The sequence below is a fragment of the Medicago sativa genome, chromosome 8 (assembly GCF_051527215.1).
Source record: "Medicago sativa cultivar Bolivia chromosome 8, Bolivia_mono, whole genome shotgun sequence".
Classification (NCBI taxonomy): domain Eukaryota; kingdom Viridiplantae; phylum Streptophyta; class Magnoliopsida; order Fabales; family Fabaceae; genus Medicago; species Medicago sativa.
This window is the reverse complement of record NC_140756.1, coordinates 45,871,708-45,895,137: the sequence shown is the minus strand read 5'-3', so window position 1 is coordinate 45,895,137 and position 23,430 is coordinate 45,871,708. Positions and strand designations below refer to the sequence as shown.

The window sequence follows — 23,430 nt, the reverse complement described above, 5'->3', positions numbered from 1 at the left end:
TGCATTTTTTGTTGGGATTTGTAGAATTCGGTGTTAGAATGGTATTTTAGTCATTTTGGACTTAGGGGCATTTTGGTCATTTTGAAAGTAGGAGTAATTTTGTAATTTTAGTTGAGGATTATTTTTAGTACTTAGTGAGAGTTAGTATTTCACCAAGTTACTAGAGAGTGTAGTAATTATTTATTCTACTGGTAAGTGACCGTTAGTGATATATTTTACCGTTAGTGATATATTTTACCGTTAAGTGAGTAATAACATTTTTGGGGTTAGAATAGAAATGGGTTAGGCCCATTAAGGGTTGTGAGATAAGCCCAATTAAGTGAACCTATCATACTTATATCTAATCTTTGTTAACAATGCTAAATACCTTGCAAACCCTAAACCTAAGCATTTTGGGCGCCAATCAAGCAGGACCGTTTGATCATATCAGCAAGCTAAGCATTCATCTCATCCTTTGATCTAATCTGATTGCATTTTACGTTAAATTCCCCATGCCTTTTAAGTTCAACGCTTTTGGTTGTGGTTTTCCCCATTCCATGATTGCATTTAATGTTGTTATTGATTCCAAAGCCTTTGATATGATACCAATGTATAGGTTATTAAAGGATAGGCATTCATTATAATATTTTGGCATTTAAAGTATGATATCTCAGTCAACACCTATTCATCAGAATATGATTATATTCAATTAGTATGTATTACTGTCATTTACTAGGATACAATGTTAATTCATAGAATAGAGTCTCGGTCAACTATAGAAGTAATTATCTTTCCATTTACTGTAAGGTATTCTTATGTATATATGTAAGCTACTGTACATCAATGAAAAGCACTCAAAATCAAATACTCTCTTATCTTATATAGGTATCATTTCCATGATACATGATGAATGAATCTGAACGTGTATATATACCATACCATGGAATCACATGAATCACATCTCATTCTTTTTCAAATTCAATCGAATCCCTTGGCAAATAATGGAATCCAGGTGCTGCTTGCCTACCATGATTTGATAGATATAAGTCTTCCATCCTTTGATGTTGTTGTTTCCAGTTTTGTACAAATCACTTATGTTTTTGTTATTTAATTTTATTGTAGGACTTCACTCACTCACGTCTGAAACTGCTTCTGAAACTGGTGTCGTGCCTGTTTGAGGAGTAGCTGAGTTTTGGATGCTGTTTTGGGCTAGCAGCTGTAGTTGTTATGCTGGCTTCATGTTTTTCTCTTTTCTGTTTGCTGTCATGCCTTTATCAAAACCAGCTAACATAACTATTACTTTTTTATTACTACTATATTCGAAAATGTAGTTTATTGGTTTATTAAGCTTCAAATGTATCAGCACCACTTCAAATGTAGTTTATAAGGAGATATTCGAAAATGTGTGACCCAATATTTGTACGCCCTTAAATACTTTTTATGTTTATTTATTTTATTTTTTATGTAATGAATAATATCAGCTTCTCCATTTTTAATGTCCCGGGCGGTAGCACGGGGAAAAGATCTAGTATAAACTAATGTTAGTAGAGGGATAGGGTTTTTCACAAACATTTTTCATTTGAGAAGAGAAGAGATAGAGGCTAGAGGGAAGAACAAGAACAAGGGTTAGAGGCAAGAGGGAATTCATCATCTAGGAGCTAAATTGAAGCTTTGGTTAGAGATTCTTGGTGTTAGAGGTAAGAGGGTTAGAATTCAACCATAATTCATAGCTTTTTCATTTCTACCCATTTTATGAAATTGATGAATTGAATCTAATTGTTGTAAATTCGTGCATGATTGTTGTTGTTATGTTTGAGAACATGATTTGTATGATAATTGCATGTTAGTATGTGAATTAACATGTTTAAATGCATAGTTGTTGGTGTTTTGTGTTCTTGAGCAAATTTGATGAAAAATGAAGTTGTGGTGATGATTTGTGCATGAATTTGTGTTCATTAGTTGTTGTTGATGATTGTTGAACTGTTGGAATCAAATTATTGTGACTGGAATTGTTGTTTATGGATTTGTGAGGAGATTTGTGGTTGTGTTGGTGTTTTGAGAAATTTCATGATTTTGATGAAATGAGCCAATTTGTTGTTTGTAATGCATGATTCATGTTTGTTTAGATGCACTATAACTATTAGGACCCATAAACACTTTCTGGAACTTGTTTGGGTGAATTGGGGGATTGAAAATTGGATTTTGGGATGAAAATGGGTTAGAACCCATAACCGAGTTCTGGGATTCTGGTGTAGGACGCTTAGGCGTGCTTAGGACGCTTAAGCGACCCACCAGCGTCCTAGAAGCGTGCCATTAGCGTGCTGTTCCAGGATTTACTGGAACTAGGACGCTTAAGCGTGCAGAGGACGCTTAAGCGTGCTAGTCCCAGTTCAGCCACTTTTGAATCATTGTTTTATGCGCCTGGGGACCAATCCGATACTTCTAAAATGTTTCTTTAGACTTAATTAACCTCTGTTTATACCTTTACTCCTACTGGAACATGATTTGAATTGCTTTGGACTTGAATATGTGAAATTCGTCTAACTTTTAGAAAAACGGTCCAAACGTCGATTTTTCCGAAAACTTGTTTTTCCCCAGAATTTGTGGTGGTATTCAAGTTGTATATTGTTTATATGATTTCTAAAAATGGTTGTGATTGGTTTCATCAAGCTTGAATTTGTTTTGCTTTGAAAATGAGAGTTTTTGTGAAAAATGATAAAGTGAGACGAACTTTGAGTTTTTATTGAATTCGTCGTATTTGGCCGATGAAATGCTTATGTAACCTCTACTGCACGCATATGTGACTTGTGAGAATACATGGCATAGGCAATTGAGCTTGTTTGCTTGGTTTTGACTTATATGCTCAAGTACTTTTAATGTTGTGGCTTTGAGAGACGAACTTGATTAAAATTGAATTCTGAGAGCCAATTGAATATGAATCCTTTATGGATAGATTAAAATGATTTTGAGATGATGTATGAATGGTTGTTGAGTGATGAATATGATGTTTGTGATCATATGTTGTATTTGTTCCTTTATTTGGATTGTAAGGAATTATGTGGAAATGTGGCAACTATATGTTGATTTATGTGGAGATGATTAATGATGTATATATGTGACAACTGTATGTTGATTGAATTGTGGATGTTGTGATTGTATATATATGTCAAGTGGTGGTGAATTGTTGTAGATGCATATATACTAATTGAATGGTGATGAACATGTTTATGTTATGTTATTTGTTGAACATGTTAAATGTTGATTGTTGGTGGTGAATTCATACATGCTAATATTGATGGTGATCTTATTGGTGAACGCATGTATGCAAAATGATGGTGATGGTGAGGTGATTATTGTTTGTGTGAACATATGCATTGAGTCGAGTCATATGTTCATGCATTCATGTTTGATGGTGGTGGATTTTATATCCAATTGAGGTGATTACGATGTTTTTGTTGCATCGAAGGTGACGACCTTGAGGTGATTTGGTACCACATGCATCTAGAAGAGTCTAGAGCATTATATGCATTTGATTAGTTGATGAGTCGTGTCATAATTGAATATATGAATTGGTGAATTTGTGGATTGGTGAAATTTGGTGAATGTTTTGATTGGGTGGATTGGTGTATATGTACATTGGTGGATTTTGTTGATGGTTGTGAATAATTGAATTATGCTCTAATTGCATGTCTTATTTGTTTGTGCTTATACACTTGGTGAATCTATTTGATGATAATTAATTTGATAATAATGATGAAGTGAGAGTTGTATATGTATATGCATATGATGTGGTGATTTCCTTGATGATGATGATTACTTGCTTATGACTTTGAAATGATGAATTGTACTTTTGAATTAAGTATGCTAAGTGGAGAATAAGGTGAGAAATCCTTCCATTGATTGATAATTGATGAACTTATGTCGATGATTTGTTTAGAGATTGGATATACTTGCTATGCCATGTTAATAATGTGATAGCTTAAAGTGTAAATGATGAGGGGTAATAATCATGCGATGCTAGTATTCTAGGAGGGATGGTTTTGTATATGTGATATGTATGAATCCTAGAATGCTATGTTTTCATATGGATTATGATGATGTAATGCTAACCCTCAGTGGTTTACCACCTACCTTTCCGTATGGACGGGTAGATGGAGTGCAGGATGCTTAGATTGTTTTGCTTGATGTCGCCGAGGAGTGGAGTTCCTCTTTTGTGCAAGTGTCTAGATTAAGGCTCTGATCTAGGATAGTTCTTGCATGTTAGATTTTATCTATGTAGTTTGGAGTTGAGATATTGTTGTATTTGAGATATGGAGGATATATTTTTATTATATTGAGATTGGGAGTTGTTTATGGATTATATGTATGTTCCGCTGCTATGTGATGTAACATGATCTTTATGCATGTATGTTGTTAATTTGAAGACGTAGCATCTATTTCTAGAATATATTCGTATGTTCGCGCGATTTACCGCTTATTAGAAGTAGGGTGTTACATCCAGGACCTTGGAGCTGCTGGGCGGAGCAGGGCGACGGCTGAAGGGATCATCGCTGCGGTGAAAGCCTTAGAATTAGCGGGGGTAATGAATAATACCTCGACTGAGGGTGAAGTCATGGCCGAGGTGCTGGCGAAAGAGAGGGACACCCTTGTGGCTAAGGTGTCCAGACTGGAGGAAGGAGCGGCCAGTGCGAAAACTGTGTCGGAAGGGCAGAACAGCCGTTGGAAGAATAGCCATAGGGGCTAAGGTGTCCAAGCTGGAGGAAGGTAGGTGAATGCAGAGCCGTTGTAAGGCACACGTGTGTCCGACGGTTACGAAATTGTGGGAAGTGTAACCGTCGATGAGAGATTTGCGGGAACATAGGTAAAGACACGTTACAGTTCGTTTGAACTTGTCTCGGTTGCTCCATGCACCCCCTCGCGAGGAATGGGTGTCTTGCGAGTAAACAGCCAAATGTGGCATTTGGGCTTAGTTTGTTATTGGACTTAACCAATTGGGCCTAGGTCTCAGAACGGTCTGGCCCCCCAAGTCATGGCTCCTTGTAAAGAGTGATGACTTAAGACTGAGTGAAGGAACTGATCGCGGAGGCCTCGTGAAGATTTTGACACATATCCTGATAAAGTGGATAATGCGAGGGATGTGATCATGCTAGTGTTGAAGCTTCCTCAGTATGTCAGTGATGGAACAGTGTTTTGTTCGCCACGGGATACCTTGTAAATTCCACTATGAGCAGGTCGGATAGGTGGAAGGCATGAAAAAACCTTAGAACCTATCACATCGGCGATTATGTTGAGGTTAGTGTTAACGGTGCCGTTCACAAGAATGTGCCCGTCAAGATCTCATGCATGCTCTTTTGGTGTGGCAATCTCATGACTTGTTCCCAATAGAACTGGATAGTTCTCAAGGGGACGCCTCACAAGTTTTACCAAGAGCTAACTGGTTGGACAGAGGAGGCGAACATACCTCAGAACATATCATATTGGTGACTAGGTCGACATCAGGGTTAATGGTGTCGTGCACATGATTTGTGCTCGCTAAACCTTCGTACGTGCTCGTCAGCCAAGACATAATGTGTCTTCTGGTAACACGTGTTCGGCATACCTATGTTCGTCTATGTTATGGAATAGTAGAAAGATTCCCCATTCAGGGATTTGGTCGTTTGTCATTCATTAATTAATGCCCACTTCTCGTGGGCGAGACTGAGGGGACATGACATTTGGTTCCTTAACACCGCATGTAAAGGCTATGATAGTACTTAAGTACCTAGTGCCTTGAGGGTGCCTTGGTTTACATTCCCAAGGTTTCATCAGAACTGTTGGTTTGATCGTGACGTTTGGGAATCAATTGTGTTTGATCTGAACCGTTGGATGTGTGGATGGGTGTGATCATGACCGTAGCCTTGTATAATTTATGGAGAGTTGTATGTGAAGGATTGCACCGGATCGAATTTGTTGTTTTTTGAAATGTTGTGAAGGAAATATAAATAGGTTGAAACGTATGTTTGGAACACTTTTACCATTCTCATATTTTAGCAACTCAGAGGTTTTTAGAAGTTCTTGACAGTTTGTAGTGCGTTTTAGTCCTCCAACTCTACATTTTCGAGCCCAGTTCATCAACGCACAATAGGTTTGTAATCTTCTGCATTCTTCTTATGTATGACTGGTTTGATTGTTTTAGTTTTTGATAAAAAAATTGTAATCTTTGCATGCATAGTTTGGGGTTACTCCTTTACGGTGGTTTCCGCCGTTTGTTTGGTGGTTTCCACTGTGTTATGAGGAGTTTTTAGGACTTTACAGTTTGTTTTTGTTACGTTTTCCATGCACCCCCTCGCGGGGAATGTGTGTCTTGCGAGTAAACTGCCAAATGTGGTATTTGGGCTTGATTTGTTATTGGACCAAAGCAATTGGGCCTAGGTCTCTGACCGGTCCAAAACAATTACTATATCAATTTTTGTTAGTATGCTAACAAAAATAGTAAGCTTAATAGTATACATTAATTTAAACTTATTAGTATACACTAATTTTGTTAGCAAAAACCAGGCCATCCTCTGAACCCTAAACACTAATATTGTTATATTATATTTTGTACTTTGAAATAAATTATAAATTTGTTAACCTTTTCACTAATTTAGGTTTATTAGTATACACTCATTTTCACATATTTAAATGTATTATTAAAACTATAATTGAAATATGATATAATATATAGTCAATTTATCTACAAATTAATGTTAAATATCAAAGGGAAGTTTAATCTCATTGATCTATTAATTTGTTAGTCTCTTCAAATTTAGATCACACTACTTATAAAGATGTTGAAATGAAATATATTTTTAAACAGACTAGCAAGTCATATCATACTTTCAAAAGGTTAGACTCAAGTCCAAAGAATAAGCATATAACAGGCAGCAGGCCATGCTTAGGCCTTAAAATCTTTGCCAGGAAATGATTAGGCCTTACAAAGTCTAACTCGACCAACCTACTTTCACCCCTACATATCTCCTACAGTTCTAGCAGGAACACTAGACATCGTCTGTTAGGAAAAGAGAAAAATCTTCCTATAGATCTCTTGCCATCCAATAAAAGATGGTGTGATCCACGTCTATTGTTGAGAATAAAGATATCTTGGCAATGATTCAAATAACAAGCAACGAGTTGCATTAGCAAAAAAAATTGCATACACAAGTTCAACAAAACCATAAAACAAACAAGTGCATAGAGACCGTGAAAAGTATATTGAAGTCACCAAAACAAGTTAAACATGTTCGCAACACCATCATCGAAGATTTCGTTGATGGGGGGAGAATATAGCTTTACTATAAGAAGATATGCTCGCCACTTTAATCAAGTATATGCATCTTTTCGACATTTGCCTTTAATTGTTGATATTAGCATCTGTGTCTAATATCAGAAAGGGGTCATCCCTCATGAAGATGATCTCGAATTTATTTACGCTTAAATAATTATCTTATTAGACAAACTTGGAAAATAGGCGATTGAAGTATTAGGCGTGAAATTCCCTCAACCGAGTGATAGAAAGGTGATACTAGAGCAGCTGAGTCATGGAGCTGATTCATTCTCAAGGCCATTAACTCAAAATGTTGGTTGACAAAGGCTCAAAAGTAATTCAAAACATAGTGAGACTAGATAATAATGAGACAGACCCACAATCTCTACTTTCAACACCACCAACCGCTTTTGAGGAATGGGGGAGGAGACATTATCTTTGGTTAAGTTGCACATTAAGGACATTGTCAATGGATCATTGATGAAGGAGTAAATTACATTATTTTAGGCCATGCTTTTAGCTATTTTCTATTCATTTGAAGGCAGATAAGAGGTCATTTAAAAGAGTTGTCAATGGTTTGGGTAACATTTTATACTGTTTCCATTTGAGTCGTTGTAATTAGCTTTTATCATAGATCATTTAACTCCATAGTTGTTTTGAGTATTTTTAGGGAGAAATCATGTAAATCGGCGAAATAAGACATCACATGAAAAATCAAGAATATGAAAAATGAAGACCAATGGTTCTTAAAAGGTTTTTTTAAGACATTAATAAAAAAACAGTGTTTTCAGACGGAAGCGTTTTTGTCTGAATTTTCGGACGGATTTGGGACAGTTTTAAAGGAGCGAAATTTTCGTCCCAAATCCGTCCCAAAATCGTGTGAAACTTTTATGACATGTTCAAACGAGATTTCTTGTTTATTAAAGTGTGTTAATTTTACGGGTTTTATTGAGAGGTAGTTTTACTTGTTAATAAGGATAAAAAATGAATATTAAAGTGAGCAATCGTCATGCATTTATATATACAACGACGTCTTTTAGTTTTTGGGTGTTGTCGGTGTTTTTTTTGCTTGTGTTTCAGTTGTTGTGCGCCAGTGTGCATTGATGTGGTTTTTTCTGTTTTAGCCTAGTTGTTTTTGTCTTTCTGCTATGTTTTGAGGAGGTAGGTGTTTACCTTGGTTTTTGGTAAACGAACACTGGTTTCCAAAATGGTTAATTTGCGAGATCAACCAGTGAATCTCGGGGCATATTGTGTTTATGTTTTCCAGAAAGTAGAAAGTATGAATGTTCTTGATGTAAAATACGAATGTAATCGTTGAAATCAAACACGCGTCGAATCCGTTGAAGTAAATTGCTAGAAAGAATAAGTAAATTGCAAGGAATATTTAAAGGATAAACTTAAATTGCATAAATGAATGTAAATTGGTACACATATTCACACATTTGCAACTTGTTTACTCGTTTCTCCTTAAGTGCGGATAGTTTGAGTGTGTAAGTTTTGTGTGTATTTGAATTGTGACTAGATTTTCCTATGAAAAACTCTTATTTATACTAAATAATTGCCTATACAGAAACTGTCGAACATAACCGCTAATAACTACTCTAGACATATTTTGAATTTCAAATGATATCTCTTTGACAGTAACTGTTGCTTGGCTTGTCGATTTGGCACCAACTTCTCTTTGATACCTTGCTTGTTTGTCGAAGCTTCTCCATCGAACAACGAAATCTTTCTAAGTCCATAAACTTGATCCAGCTTGTGAGTCGAACTCATTTAGATTTCTTCAAAACCTAAGTCAAACTTAATTGACTGCATTTATTGTAGCTGTCGAAAATACAGGCTAACAATAGGCTAGCTGTTTTTTGTTGCTGTATCTTTTGGGCATGTGGCTGTTGTTGTAGCGTGCTCAGGTTGGTTGGTTTTTACTGGTTTGCTTGGTGTCCATTGATCATTTATTGTGATAATGGTGCTTAATAAATTTGATGTTAATAACTTTGGAAATTATTAGCGGTTAATACATATAGTTTAAATAAGTTCATTATCTGCTACACCATGATATTACTAGTTGTCAAAATTAATGAGTAATAATATATAGTTATCTGACCAGAACATCAAGGTGAATTGGTTTTGGATTTTTACTTGACCAGAACATGTGCTTCACAATTCAGTTCATGAATAGAAATTCGTTTAATATAGCATTATTGTTGCATGATAGTGTTTATAATTTTTTAGTTTTTTCTTATCCCATTACGTTTAGCTATTTGCATCGTTTTGACTTTTTTTTTTATCATCAATGCTTGCAGTGAGAGTGTGTTTGAAGCCTCAACCTTGTGAAAAAGATGATACCTTATGAGGAGGAACGACAAAATGCTTGATGTAGGAGTTGTTTTGAGCGGCTGGGATGTGGTTATGTTGGGGGCTGTGCAGAGACGACTTGTGACGTGTTGGGGTTGTTTTTTGGTTATGTTTTGGCACGGTCCAGCTGTGTTTCTGTGATGTTTTTCCTGTTGTTTTGGTGTTTAGTAGCTGCGTATCAGCAGCGTTTTCTGCTGTTGTTGCAGCTTCCATGTTGTTTTTCTCTTGTTTGATTGTCCGCTTACCCGTTTAGCACTTCTTGTGCCGGGTGTGTTTCATGTAGACATGCATGATCTAATGGTTGTCATTTAAAAAAAAAATCACACGGTTAATATTAAACAAATTAATGAGGTCTTTTGTAGACCACTTACAATGTGTATCCATTTTAGACATTGGGTTAACGTTTTTGACAGTTGGCTAATGGAGTCTAACTTAAGGGACCAAGTTTTAACGTTAATAACTTATGAGACCAAAATGAAAACAACAAATAACTTAAAGGACCAAATGATCAATTAAGCGAAAAATGAAACACTCCTGAGGAACTGGAAATCAACGAACCTTGTCTTCTATTGCAATTTATTTATTTTTAGTTTGATATAATAAACATGGCACTCTCTTCTCCACCATGTAGTTCTTAACGAGGCTTGTTAAAATTTTATTCACATACCTTTGTAGAGTTCCCTCAATCAATGATTATTTAATAAAAGTGATGGGGTACTCACTCTTTTCTCTTATAATGGTAGTAGTTTTTAACGAGGCCCCAATTTTCTATGTACTTCTGTGTTGTTTTGCTATCTTTTTTCAGTATTTACAAATGAGCCAACTAGAAGAATAATGAAGTGAAATTGTCGTGTCAAACCCTTTCGAAATGGAGTGGTTTGTACCAAAACTTGCTAGGTAAGGGACAAAGTATCTCTCCATAAGAGGGATAAATTGTAAATACGATAAAAACTATCCCCCAAGAGGTATCGATTGTGAAATTGTCATGTCAAACTCTTTAAAAGGTAGTGGTTTGCACCCAAAATCACCAAGTAATGGATGAAGTATCTCTCCCCAAGAGGGAGCAACAAAAAATATGATTAAACTCTCCTTAGAGGGATCGAAAAAGCAGAATAAACATTAAACCTGTCATCTTATGAAGAACAAACTCAAATGAACAACTCATATCATAATTCAATGAGCTATTAAGATAGTCGAAACAAATCAACGATGTCGCGTCATTTTTCGGAGGTCAAGCCATTTCAATAGCATTTGACCCACTAAATTGGTTTCACGACTGAATATTTAATTCATTTCAAAAGAAAGTGGAAAAAGGTTCAAATACCACATTTTTTAGGGATTAAGGGGTCGGGGGTTGGTTATATTTAGGGAAGGTGTTAAGCACCCTAAATATTCGTAGTACTCTACGAGAACCTCTTGATTTTATTTAACTTTTGTGCTATAAACTTGCTTGCTTAAAGAATGGAATTTGAAATGATAAAAGAAAAGGAACATTTTTAATTATATTTTTATTGATTTGGAAGGACGAGTGTCCTTTGCCTACGTACCCGTGAGGGATCAAAACCTCGTAGTTCGGGGTAGAAATTGACATTTGATTGGTTTTTGTGTTTTTTATGAGTTTTGAAGAAAGGTTTGAAATAAAAAGCCAAGTGGCAAATTGGAATTTGTTCGTATTTTTTCAAAAAAGAAAAGAAAATAAACTCAAAGTAGAATTAGAATTGATTTGAAATTTGATTAAGAAAGAAAATAAAGAGAACGATCACTTGATTTTAGATCAAGGTTTGTTATGAAAATATTTTTGTGATTTTTGTTATTTGAACGTTTTTTTTTTGTTATTTTGAATAATAAATGAAAATTAAACTAACGGAGCGATAAAAGATAAATGTGCGTGGACTTTTGTGGTGACATTGGATTACCACGAAGTCCCTAATAATAATATATAAAAACGATAAATAAAACACACACACAAACACACCCACACACATACACACACGTTTTCTCATTTATATTTGTACAATTGACCTAATTACATTCTAAATCTATGAAATAAAATAAATAACAATAATTTAAAATGCATGAGATAATTTATAAATAATAAAAATGAGATGCGAGCAAGAAATAAAATAAAAAATGCATGAGAACGAAGGTAAAAATGCTAAAGAAATTAAAATGCATGAAAGAAATAAAAATGAAATGCAGGGGGTGTAAGCAGTATAATGGGGGGTGAAGTAATGAAATGAATGAAGATGGGCTTAAAGCAAGCTAGGGGGCGCAGATCGGCCTGGTTCAGGCCGGTTCAAGGCTGAACCGGTTCGGCCTGTTGGTCTATATATGGGGGAGTGCCGGTTTTTTTTACCATTTTTCAAAGAAGTTTCTCTCTCTTCTCTTCTTTGAGAGCAAAATGCTCTCTTCTCTCTCTATTCTTGTTCTTCATAAAACTCAAGAACACTTGAGTTTTCCGGTGAGCCTTGATGAAGGCCGTCGTGGTTCTCCACATTCCGGCGAGGTAGGTGGTGGTTTCCGGCGGTGGTCGGCCGGCCGGTACGGCGGCGCACCACGCCGGAAACCTATTTTTTTTTTACTTTTTTTGTTTCCGATCTCTCTCTTCTACCTTTATGTTTCTTTTCTTTCTACTGTTTTAAAAATCAAAACTTTTAAACCAAATTTTTAAAAAAAGACCTGGATCTAAAGATGAGAAGAATACTACCTTTGTGAGATTTGACACAATTTTGTTGGTGTCGATTTTATGTGTTGGGATTGGTCATGCGGTGTTGTATGGTTTAGAGACTGAATGTGTTGTGATTTGAGTCTGGTGTTGGTGTCGGTTGTTATAACGTGTTGTTTGTGAGGGTTCTTGTGTTGTGCTGTTGGGTTTTGCGATTTGTAACTATGATATAGGGTTGTGGATTGATTTCGATGGTTTTTGAATGGCTGATGCGTTTTGATGTACTGGTTTCTTGAGGAATTTTGTGCTTCTGTCCTTGTGTGTTTTTGTGATTACTGGTTTTTTTGTGATGGTTGTTCCCTGGCTCGGTGTTCTTGTGAATTTCTTGCAGGTTTTAATTTCTTGCGTGTAATTTCGGCTTCTGTGTTTTTGTGTTGGATCGAAATTGGCTCTCCTTCTTTGTGTATTGCAGGTCTGTTTTTATAGAGAGGGATTGAGACACTGGGTCCCTTAAGGCAGCGACACAAACTGCCCTTGTTTGGGGTTTGAAGGACACAACAGCCTGTGTTGAGCTGTGGTAGATATTTTGGACAAGATTTTTGGACTTTTAATGTAAAAATCAACAAATAATACTACTACTAATAATAATAAGTAAAAATAAAAAACAAAGATGAGATAAAAAGTGAAAATTTAAAATGAATTTAAATTAATTAACTAAAAGAAATTTAAATAAATAAAAAAAATAAAAACTAACAATTAAAATTGAGAGAAGAGGGTCCGACTCAGAACCAAATATGAGGTATTTTAAAATACCTCTTTGCCGAAATTTTTAACGAAAATTCAGAGATCGACCAGAGTCAGGCGACGTGTGTTAGTGTCGTCTTAGCTCAAAAATTGGGGTATGACAGATGCCCATATTTAAGTTTTCTTCGTCCGGAGATTTGAAGATGGAATCTTTGATTTGACAGGCCGAAGAGACTTAAATACAAAGTAGCATCTATTTTTGATCCTAAGATATTGTGAATGCATGTAGTGCAATTATGAATGCATGATGACAAAGATGTTTTGACTGAGACGAGAAACAACAACGGGATACCCAAGTTCATTGAAGAGAGAGATCCGACTCCGCTAAGGGAATGTAGTTTCACTGGAGAAGGAGATTGTCCGTTATCGTATTGGTTTGAAACGATAGTTTAACGGGGACAAAACTTGATTAGTGACACCTACTTGAACAGATAATGCTGGGGAGGAGAGAATGCCAATTACCTTTAAAGTGATAATGGTGAACATTACCAGGAGAAAGACCTGTCTACTACCTTTGAATTAGTAGAGACGAATATAAGGAAAAGATCTGTCTACTACCTTTGAATTAGTAGAGATGAATATAAGGAAAAGACCTATCTACTACCTTTGAATTAGTAGAGACGAATATAAGGAAAAGACCTGTCTACAACCTTTGAAATAGTAGAGACGAACATGACAACAAATGAAATTGTCTATTACTTTTGAAATAGTAAAGACATGTCTGTTACCTTTGAAATGGTAAAGACGAACATTTAAGAAATAAAACTGTCTATTACTTTTGAAGTAGTAAAGACGTGTACCTTTGAAATGGCAAAGACGAACATAATAAGAAATGAAACTGTCTATTACTTATGAAGTAGTAAAGACATGTCTGTTACCTTTGAAATGGCAAAGATGAACATAATAAGAAATGAAACTGTCTATTACTTTTGAAGTAGTAAAGACATGTCTGTTACCTTTGAAATGGCAAAGACGAACATAATAAATAAAACCGTCTATTACTTTTGAAGTAGTAAAGACGCGTCTGTTACCTTTGAAATGGTAAAGACGAACATAATAAATAAAAATTGTAAAGACGAACATAATAAATAAAAATTGTCTATTACTTTTGAAGTAGTAAAGACATGTCTGTTACCTTTGAAATGGCAAAGACGAACATAATAAATAAAACCGTCTATTACTTTTGAAGTTGTAAAGATGCGTCTGTTACCTTTGAAATGGTAAAGTCGAACATAATAAATAAAAATTGTCTATTACTTTTGAAGTAGTAAAGACATGTATGTTACCTTTGAAATGGCAAAGACGAACATAATAAATAAAAGCGTCTATTACTTTTGAATTAGTAAAGACGTGTCTGTCCCCGGGAATTAGGTGAAGACGAACAATGCAAGAAGGAAAACACATGTCTATTACCGTGACTTAGGTAAAGACCAACAAGCAAGAGATAAAAACATGTCTATTACCGTGAATTAGGTAAAGAGAAAACATGCAAGACATAAAACCACGTCTATTACCGTGAATTAGGTAAAGACAAACATGATAGAATTTAACAAAGGACACTCGAGATAAGGTTTGAACAATTACTTGGGAAATTTGGATAGACATTGGTAAAGATGAATATTTGGTGGGACCTGCCACCTGAAATAAATTTGATTGGTGACAAACTCTGAAACAGACACATTGGGGATGACATTGTTATGTATTGGAGTAAGACATAGGAAATATAACACAACCATGTATGAATGATATTTGTATGCATGCTATGTATGCATGAATGAATGAATGTATGAATATGCACGAGACTCATATGACAGTACAATGGTAATACATTGAGACAAGGTCGGACAGGTCCAAAGAAAGTGGCCGACATCATGTTACGAGCATTCAGTAATCTTCAACGGGGGATAACATCTCTTGGGGATGAGTCAAACGTTGTTGGGGTAAAGCCCTTTGAATAACCACTGGCAAAAGTCATCATTTCAAAACTGAGGCACTTTCTCAAATTCAATGCTTCCAATAGCCATTGCTTTTTTTTTTTTTATAGCAATGACCATGTCTATTTGTTGAATCTGCTTGATTTCGAACCAAATGATGACACCTGCTTCTATGATACATGACTTTAAGGAAAATATGTTTTTCATTTTTGTTCTTTTCGAAGAAAACACCAAGGTTTGAAAAGAATTTTCAAAGTTTTTGCTTCAAGTATTAATATTAAAAATAGAAGAAATTTTGTGCATAGAATAAACAAGAGTTCCAAATAACAAAGGCACAGACTCAGATTGATTTAATAGAAATGGTAACCGACCAAAGATACGGCACCAACATATTGCAAAGTTTGAAAAATGGTAATTAATTATGAGGAAGGTACATTGAACACAATAACCGCTATATTCCCTAACAACTTTGAATTCCTTGCTTTGATGCTTTGATATTGGAGAACTTCTGACAGCAAAGGTGCCCCGAGTGAGTGATGCTTAAACTGATGCAGTTACTTGTCATAATCCCTTAACTTTTGCATAAATTGCCTTTTCGGGTTTTTGATTTATCAGGGTAAACATATATATATATATATATATATATTATGTCTCTAATTTTTGCATGGACCGCCCTTTCGGGTTTTCGACCTACCGAGCTGTTCTATTATATATTTTCTTAGACAAAGTATTTCTTGACTGCATCAGAATTCACCGGACGAGGAAGTTCCTCACCATCCATATTTGTGAGAATCAAAGCACCACCATAGAAAGCTTTCTTAACAACATAGGGACCTTCATAATTAGGTGTCCATTTGCCCCTGGGGTCTGGTTGAAATGACTTGATACTCTTGACCACAAGGTCTCCTTCTTTAAACTCACGGGGACGCACTCTCTTATCGAATGCTTGCTTCATTCTTGACTGATACAGCTGTCCATGACACAAAGCTGTCATGCGTTTTTCTTCAATCAAATTCAACTGATCATACCTATCCTGACACCATTCGGCTTCAGTCAACTCTGCTTCCTTCAAGATTCTTAAAGACGGGATTTCAACCTCTACCGGGAGTACAGCCTCCATACCATATACCAAAGAGAAAGGGGTTGCCCCTGTTGAAGTACGATACCCATACAAAGCGTAGGGTAACATTTCATGCCAGTCCTTGTAAGTAACCACCATCTTCTGCACAATCTTCTTGATATTCTTATTTGAAGCTTCAACTGCACCATTCATCTATGGTCTATAAGGAGAAGAGTTATGATGTTCAATTTTGAAATCATCGCACAGTTCTTTCATCATTTTGTTATTCAAATTGGTACCATTATCTGTAATGATTTTGTTAGGAACATCATAGCGGCAAATAATATTATTCTTGATAAATCGGACTACCACTTGCTTGGTCACATTAGCATAAGACGACGCTTCAACCCACTTGGTGAAATAATCAATGGCCACTAGTATGAAGCGATGTCCATTGGATGCTTTTGGTTCGATCCGACCAATCATATCAATGCCACACATAGAGAAAGGCCACGGAGAATAAATGACATTGAGCATAGAAGGTGGAACATGGATCTTATCCGCGTAAATCTGGCACTTATGGCATTTCTTGGCATGATGATAACAATCCGCGTACATTGTTCTCCAGTAATAGCCGGCTCTCAACACCTTCTTAGCCATTGCATAACCACTAGAATGAGTCCCAAACGAGCCTTCATGTATTTCATGCATTAACAAATCTTCTTCACGCCGATCTATACATCTGAGCAAAACGGCGTCGAAGTTCCTTTTATACAAAACGTCCCCATTCAAGAAGAAGCTACCAGACAATCTTCTTAGGGTCCTCTTATCTTTGCGAGATGCCCCATGTGGATACTCTTGTGTTTGAAGGAAAACTTTAATATCATGGAACCACGGCTTATCGTCAAAGACTGCTTCAGCAGCAAACACATAAGCGGGCCGGTCAAGGAACTTGACGCCAATCAAAAGGTACAATTTTGGGGCAATTTACTTTTATCATTGAATATAAAGTAGCTAGAACATCTGCCATTTGATTCTCCTCACGAGGGATACGATTCAACTCTACTTTGTTGAAGAAAGTTAATAGACGTCTGGCATAATCTCTGTACGGTATCAGCCCAGCATGATGAGTTTCCCACTTTCCTTTAATCTGGTTGACCACAAGGGCTGAATCACCATATATCTTGATTCTTTTAATCCTTAAATCAATGGCTTCCTCAATACCCATAATGCAAGCTTCATATTCTGCCATGTTATTTGTGCAATCAAAACATAGCCTTGCAGTAAAAGGGACGTGATTTCCCTTAGGAGTAACGAGGACTGCCCCAATTCCGCTACCATAGATATTAACGGCTCCATCAAATATCAAACCCCATTCAGATTCAGGATCAGGGCCTTCACCAATCAATGGTTCATCACAATCTTTCATCTTCAAATACATGATCTCTTCATCAGGGAAATCAAATTTGATAGGCCGGTAATCTTCAATTGGTTGATGAGCCAAATGATCTGCAAGGATACTGCCTTTGATAGCTTTCTGAGAGCGGTATACGATATCGTACTCGGACAACAACATCTGCCAACGAGAAATTCCTCCTGTTAAAACAGGCTTCTCAAAGATGTACTTGATTGGATCCATTCTAGATATCAACAAAGTAGTGTGATTAATCATATAGTGGCGGAGACGCTTGGCAGCCCAGACCAAAGCACAACAAGTTTTCTCAAGTGTGGAGTATCGAGATTCACAATCAGTAAACTTCTTGCTCAAGTAGTAAATGGCATGCTCTATCTTTCCAGTCTCATCTTGTTGACCAAGTACATATCCCATAGAGTCTTCTAACACCGTCAAATACATGATCAAAGGTCTTCCTTCAACTGGAGGGATGAGAATTAGAGGTTCTAACAAATACTCCTTGATACTATCGAAGGCTTTTTGACAATTGTAACGACCCAAAATTTTATATTAATAGATATTTGATATTTTGAATAATTATAATTATTTCAAAAATATTAAATGTTCCAATTCAATTGGTTTTAGTTTTACTTTGGTCTTTCCCATTGTAATTTTTAATGTGTGCATATTATATAAATTTAGTCTTTTTAAATTTACTTAGTAACGTTAGAGAAATAGATAGCAATAGAAATAGAGAATTTCTTTAAGGATGTATTAGTCATAAATGACCAAGAACAAGAGATTGAAGAACATTATTTTAGTCTATTAGTATTGATTCTTTTGACCAAAGCATGATCCATTTAACCATTATATATGAATAAAAATTCAAACCATCCTGCCTTGTAGTCACACGACACCTATACCTCCATTGAATCTTTAGTAGTTTCTCTCACTTAGTTTGAATCTCAAAGGGACATTAATGATGATTGATCCGTTCTTATTTCTCTTAATTGCCTCATTATCTCATCCAAAGTCATAATCAACCAAGTCTTGAATGCATGATATTCTCCTTCCAATTTCAAGTAAATTATAGGAATTTAAAAGGATCATGAATTTGTGTTATTACTTTGACCAAGTCATGAACTTATCCTTCATTCTCTCTTTTACGCCAATACTGTAGTAGTTTACAAGAATTCTCACTAACATTCCTATTTTTCTTCCTCATCTTTATTTTGTTCTTTTTTTTTTGAAGGAATCTTTAATTTGTTCTATTGTCTTTAAGAGACATGTCCCATGTTTTTATAAGCTGCACCATTTAAACGGTTTCCTTCCCCAATTGAATGGTATTGATAACCAATAAAGCCTACCGTTGATGCACACATTTGTTTGACCTAAGGCAATTAGGAAACTCTATATATCCATACTATTTAATCCTGCGCTACATCCTTATTCATCTTACTCATTCCAAAACATTTCTAAACCCTCCTCTATTTTCGTGTGATTCTAAGCGTTGGACATTCCCTCATTCTTCGTAGGACAGTTAGTTGTCGTGTTATTAGCGAAGAAGGCGGCTAAGGTAAGGGCTTTTTCCCCATACGTTCTTACTAAGTGCTAGGACCGTGTTATAAAATAGTGGTAGAAATTCTCATCAATTGAAAAGAAAAAGAAAAACAATTAAATTAAATATTTAAGTAATTAAAGTTTCAATTTTTAATATTATATTTGAAAGGTATTATATAAATTCTTAATATCATGTGGCATTTGTATTTTCTCTTTGTTTGCCTGTGTGGCGTGTATTTTATTTTGATTGTGGTTGCCTATGTGGTGGGAATCATGTTTTATTATCATTTTGCATTTTCTATGTGATGCCTTAGTGGCGGGTAAATTTCTTTTCATAAGCATGCATACCATATGCATTTTCTGTGTGATGCCTGTGTGGCGGGTTAAATATTCTGTGTGATGCCTTAGTGGCGGGCTGACTATATCCGGATCATTTCGTTCTCAGGAGCATGCATCTTATGCATAATTGCATTTGAGTCGGTTATATTTTTGTGATGTGTTAATTGATCAACTTCTCTTGTTGCAATATAAATGTTTATGAACCTTTTCTTAAGATATATGTATTCTTTGTATTTTTATTTCTTTTTGATTGGGAAGTTTTGATACTATCTACTTTATGACATTGTTTCTTGTGCTTTGAGTATGAACCAATTTGGATAAGGAAATTGACCCTTACATTAATAAAATGTTGTAGGTGCCAAAGAAAGAAATATGAAGTTGATGTTTGATTGAAGCGTGCACGAGGACAAAAATGGGTTTATTAAATTGTATATGTAATTTAAAAATATTTTGGCAGTGTATTATTTTCTTCTGTTAGAAATAATAAATTATAAATAGAATTTTCTATTAAATTATTTTAATAGTTTATATTTCTATTAGTTTCATTCCACTAGCTTATTTAAAAAAAAATATAGCTCATATTTTCTAAAGAAAATGAATAATTTAAGAAATATCTTGGATCAAAATCTGGGGCGTTACAACAATCATCAGTCCACTCGATCCCCTGATCCTTACGAAGCAATTTGAATATTGGCCCACATGTAGCAGTCACGTGAGAGATGAATCTGAATATATAGTTCAGCCTACCAAGGAATCCTCTGACTTGTTTCTCCATCTTCGGAGCAGGCATTTCTCTGATGACTTTGACTTTGTTGGGATCTACTTCAATACCCTTCTGGTTGATAATGAAACCCAGAAGCTTTCCAGATCTGACTCCGAAGGTACACTTATTAGGATTCAAACGGAGTCTGTACTTTCTTAACCGCTGAAACATCTTTAACAAATACTCAACATGCTCTTCTTCGGTGCCTGACTTGACAATCATGTCATCTACGTAGACCTCAATCTCTTTGTGTATCATGTCGTGAAAGATCTTGGTCATGCCTCTTTGGTAAGTGGCACCCGCATTTATCAATTCGGACGGCATCACCATATAGCAGAAAGTGCCCCAAGGCGTGATGAAAGAAGTCTTTTCTCTATCTTCAGGAGCCATTCTGATCTGGTTATACCCGGAGAAACCATCCATGAAGAAGAACACTTTGCATTTAGCAGTATTATCAACCAATACATCAATGTGGGGTGAAGGGAAGTCATCCTTCAGACTAGCCTTGTTCAGATCTCGGTAGTCAAAACACATTCTGACCTTCCCATCTTTCTTTGGAACAGGTACTATGTTGGCCAACCATTGAGGATACTCAGATGTGATTAGAAAGCCAGCATTAATTTGCTTTCGCACTTCTTCTTTAATCTTGAGAGCCATATCAGGATGAGATCTTCTCAATTTCTGCTTAACCGAAGGGCACTCGGGCTTCAGAGGCAATCGATGTTCCACTACTTCAGTATCTAACCCTGGCATATCCTTGTATGACCATGCAAATATGTCAGCATATTCTCTGAGAATCTCAATTACTCTTTCCTTAACTGTTGCATCCAGCGATGCCCCTATCTTGATCTCTTTCTTGTCTTCCTCAGTACCTAGGTTGACAACTTCGATCTCTTCCTGATGAGGTTGAATAGCTTTTCTTTCTTGTTCTAACATCCATCTGATCTCATCAGGAATCTCTTCATCCTCCTCGACCATAGCCTCGTAAACAGGGACTTCAAAGTTGGGAGGAAGCATAGGGTTACCGTGTTCAACGGGCTCATTTATGTTTAGTCTGCACATGATTTATGATTGATTTTAATGTGTAAATGCAGACCTTTGAATTTGATTTTTTTAAAAGGAAGAAAAGAGAATAAGAAAAAAAAACAAGATTTTTTTTTTTGGTTTTATGTGTTGCCATTTTTCCAGAAAAAGTGAAATAAATAAAATAAAGTAAAGGTCATGATAGAAACGACGATTTTTATTTATAACAGAAATATTTGAAGTGAAGCCCTACATGATTTCACTTTCGTCTAGGGAATGACGAAAGGAGTTTTAAGAAAAACAAAAACAAGACCAACATATTACTTAGAATAAGGCATCACAGAAGGGACTTCCACAGCGATCCAGTTGCAGCAGGCTCCTCCGGGCGTCACAAAGACAGACGTTGCTTCTTTAGACTGATCTTCGAGTATTGCATTAATATCTGATGGAGCATGAATGAATCCAACACTGTGAAAAGTACCTCCAATAGGGTTGATCAATCCGGGCTTACTGTTAGGAAAACCAATTCCTTCCTTGCGTTTGTTCTCAACCAGCTTCACTAACTGACCCCAGCCCTCAGTTCTTCCTTCTTGTATCACCCTCTGGGCATCCTTCAGAGAAGCCATACAAGTCTCAACCTTTCCCACATTCTCTTCGGAAGAGAGTCCTTGAAACGATGATCCATCTGTATTATTACCACAATAAAGGAGAAGGAAGACAAATGTCTAACCAACAATGTTACCTCACCGTTCACGGTTATGAATTTTCCCTGACTAATGAACTTCAGCTTCTGATGGAGAGTGGACGTTACTGCCCCAACATTATGAATCCAAGGCCTGCCGAGTAGGCAACTGAAAGAGGCCTGTATTTCCATAATTTGGAAGGTAACTTTAAACTCATGCGGGCCAACGGTGATGGGTAATTCTATCTCCCCATACACAGACCTTCTAGTACCATCAAATGCTCTTACAGCTACTGAACTGGGCTTCAAGAGAGCTTCCAAATATGCCAGCTGATCCAAAGTGGACTTTGGTATCACATTTAGAGCAGAACCAATATCTATCAAGACATTAGACAGAGAGTATGATTTGCACAGGACAGAAATAAGTAATGCCAGGTTGTGATTTTTCCCCTCCGCCGGGAGGTCTTCATCGCTGAAACTCAGGTTGTTGCAAGCAGTCACATTCCCCACTATACTTCCAAACTGACTCAACGTTACATCATAGTCCACGTAAGCCTGGTCCAATATTTTCATTAGGGTCTCTCTATGTGCATCAGAGCTTGATAATAGAGACATGATGGAAATCTTCGCAGGAGTTTGCAACAACTTGATAATAGAGACATGATATTAGTATCACATGAATATTGTCGTTTCTTCTTAAAACCTTGTCCTCTATAACTTCTGCATACTTTCTAGTACCGCTTCTTGTTAGTTAATAATGATACTCATTCTAGCATTTTGCTTCTAGAAATCTCTAATCATTTGTACATAGGTTCTTGGAATGAATAGATACATGACTAAACAAAAATCATTTTAAAACCGAGTTTGTAATGATACTACAGAACCACAGGACGAGTCTTTATATTTGAAAAAGGTTTTACAACTCGCCCCAAGCTTGCTTATAACAAGTTGGTCCTGAAGTCTATATGTCTTAAGTGAGCTTGCTCGCTTATGACGCGCCTCATTAGTTTTAACAATATAAAATTTCATGTTTTTAAAACAACATCGCTCCAAAGTTCTTTAATACTAATCTTAACACTTAATGGTTGTAAAATCATGGCTTGGCTTTATTCTAGTAAGTATCGTTATCACTTAACAAGTATGGCAAAAGAGGGTATGTATTTCATCGTGCATATCTCATAACCGGATTTCCTTAACATAGCACACACTCTTATGACTAACCAATAGCTCTTATACACATCGACATTACCAATTATGCAACCCAATTACTCTAGTCTTCCTTGTCTTACTAAAGTGGAGTTACATCCTTTATACTTTTACCTTAATCAATTCTGTATGTATAAGCATCAATCCCTACTTATCATATCGAGAAGTCCTTGCTGGTCTCATAATACTTCTCACTGAAACTGCATTACTATCCTGAACATTCTTCACAAGGATTCTTACTACCAAATTCCTTATTCCAAGGTTACTGTTATCAACTTTACTGATTAACTTCTGTTGCGCTACTCTGATTCCCTCCGGTTAGCTTTAACCAATATTCTATTCTGTTAAGACAAGTGAACTTCATACTCCTTCTATTAGTTCT

At 36.1% G+C, this 23,430-nt stretch overlaps 1 protein-coding gene, 1 long non-coding RNA gene and 1 pseudogene across 2 annotated transcripts; 1 reads left to right on the top strand and 2 right to left on the bottom strand.

The window, feature by feature from the left end:
* Window positions 1–506: 506 nt before the first annotated feature.
* LOC146899316 (uncharacterized) lies at window positions 507–1,235 on the top strand. The gene is made up of 3 exons (XR_015023588.1): window positions 507–595; window positions 865–991; window positions 1,102–1,235. It is a non-coding gene; the product is annotated as an uncharacterized LOC146899316 (long non-coding RNA).
* A 14,505-nt stretch (window positions 1,236–15,740) lies between these two features.
* On the bottom strand, window positions 15,741–16,295 carry LOC146899315 (uncharacterized). Its single transcript, XM_085736744.1, has one exon. The coding sequence runs from the start codon at window positions 16,293–16,295 to the stop codon at window positions 15,741–15,743; it is 555 nt and encodes a 184-aa protein (XP_085592870.1).
* An 88-nt stretch (window positions 16,296–16,383) lies between these two features.
* On the bottom strand, window positions 16,384–22,457 carry LOC146899314 (uncharacterized; annotated as a pseudogene).
* Window positions 22,458–23,430: the final 973 nt, after the last annotated feature.

Excerpts from the sequence above, each read along its gene's own strand:
- LOC146899315 (XM_085736744.1), bottom strand. The coding sequence starts at position 16,295 with ATGAATGGTGCAGTTGAAGCTTCAAATAAGAATATCAAGAAGATTGTG.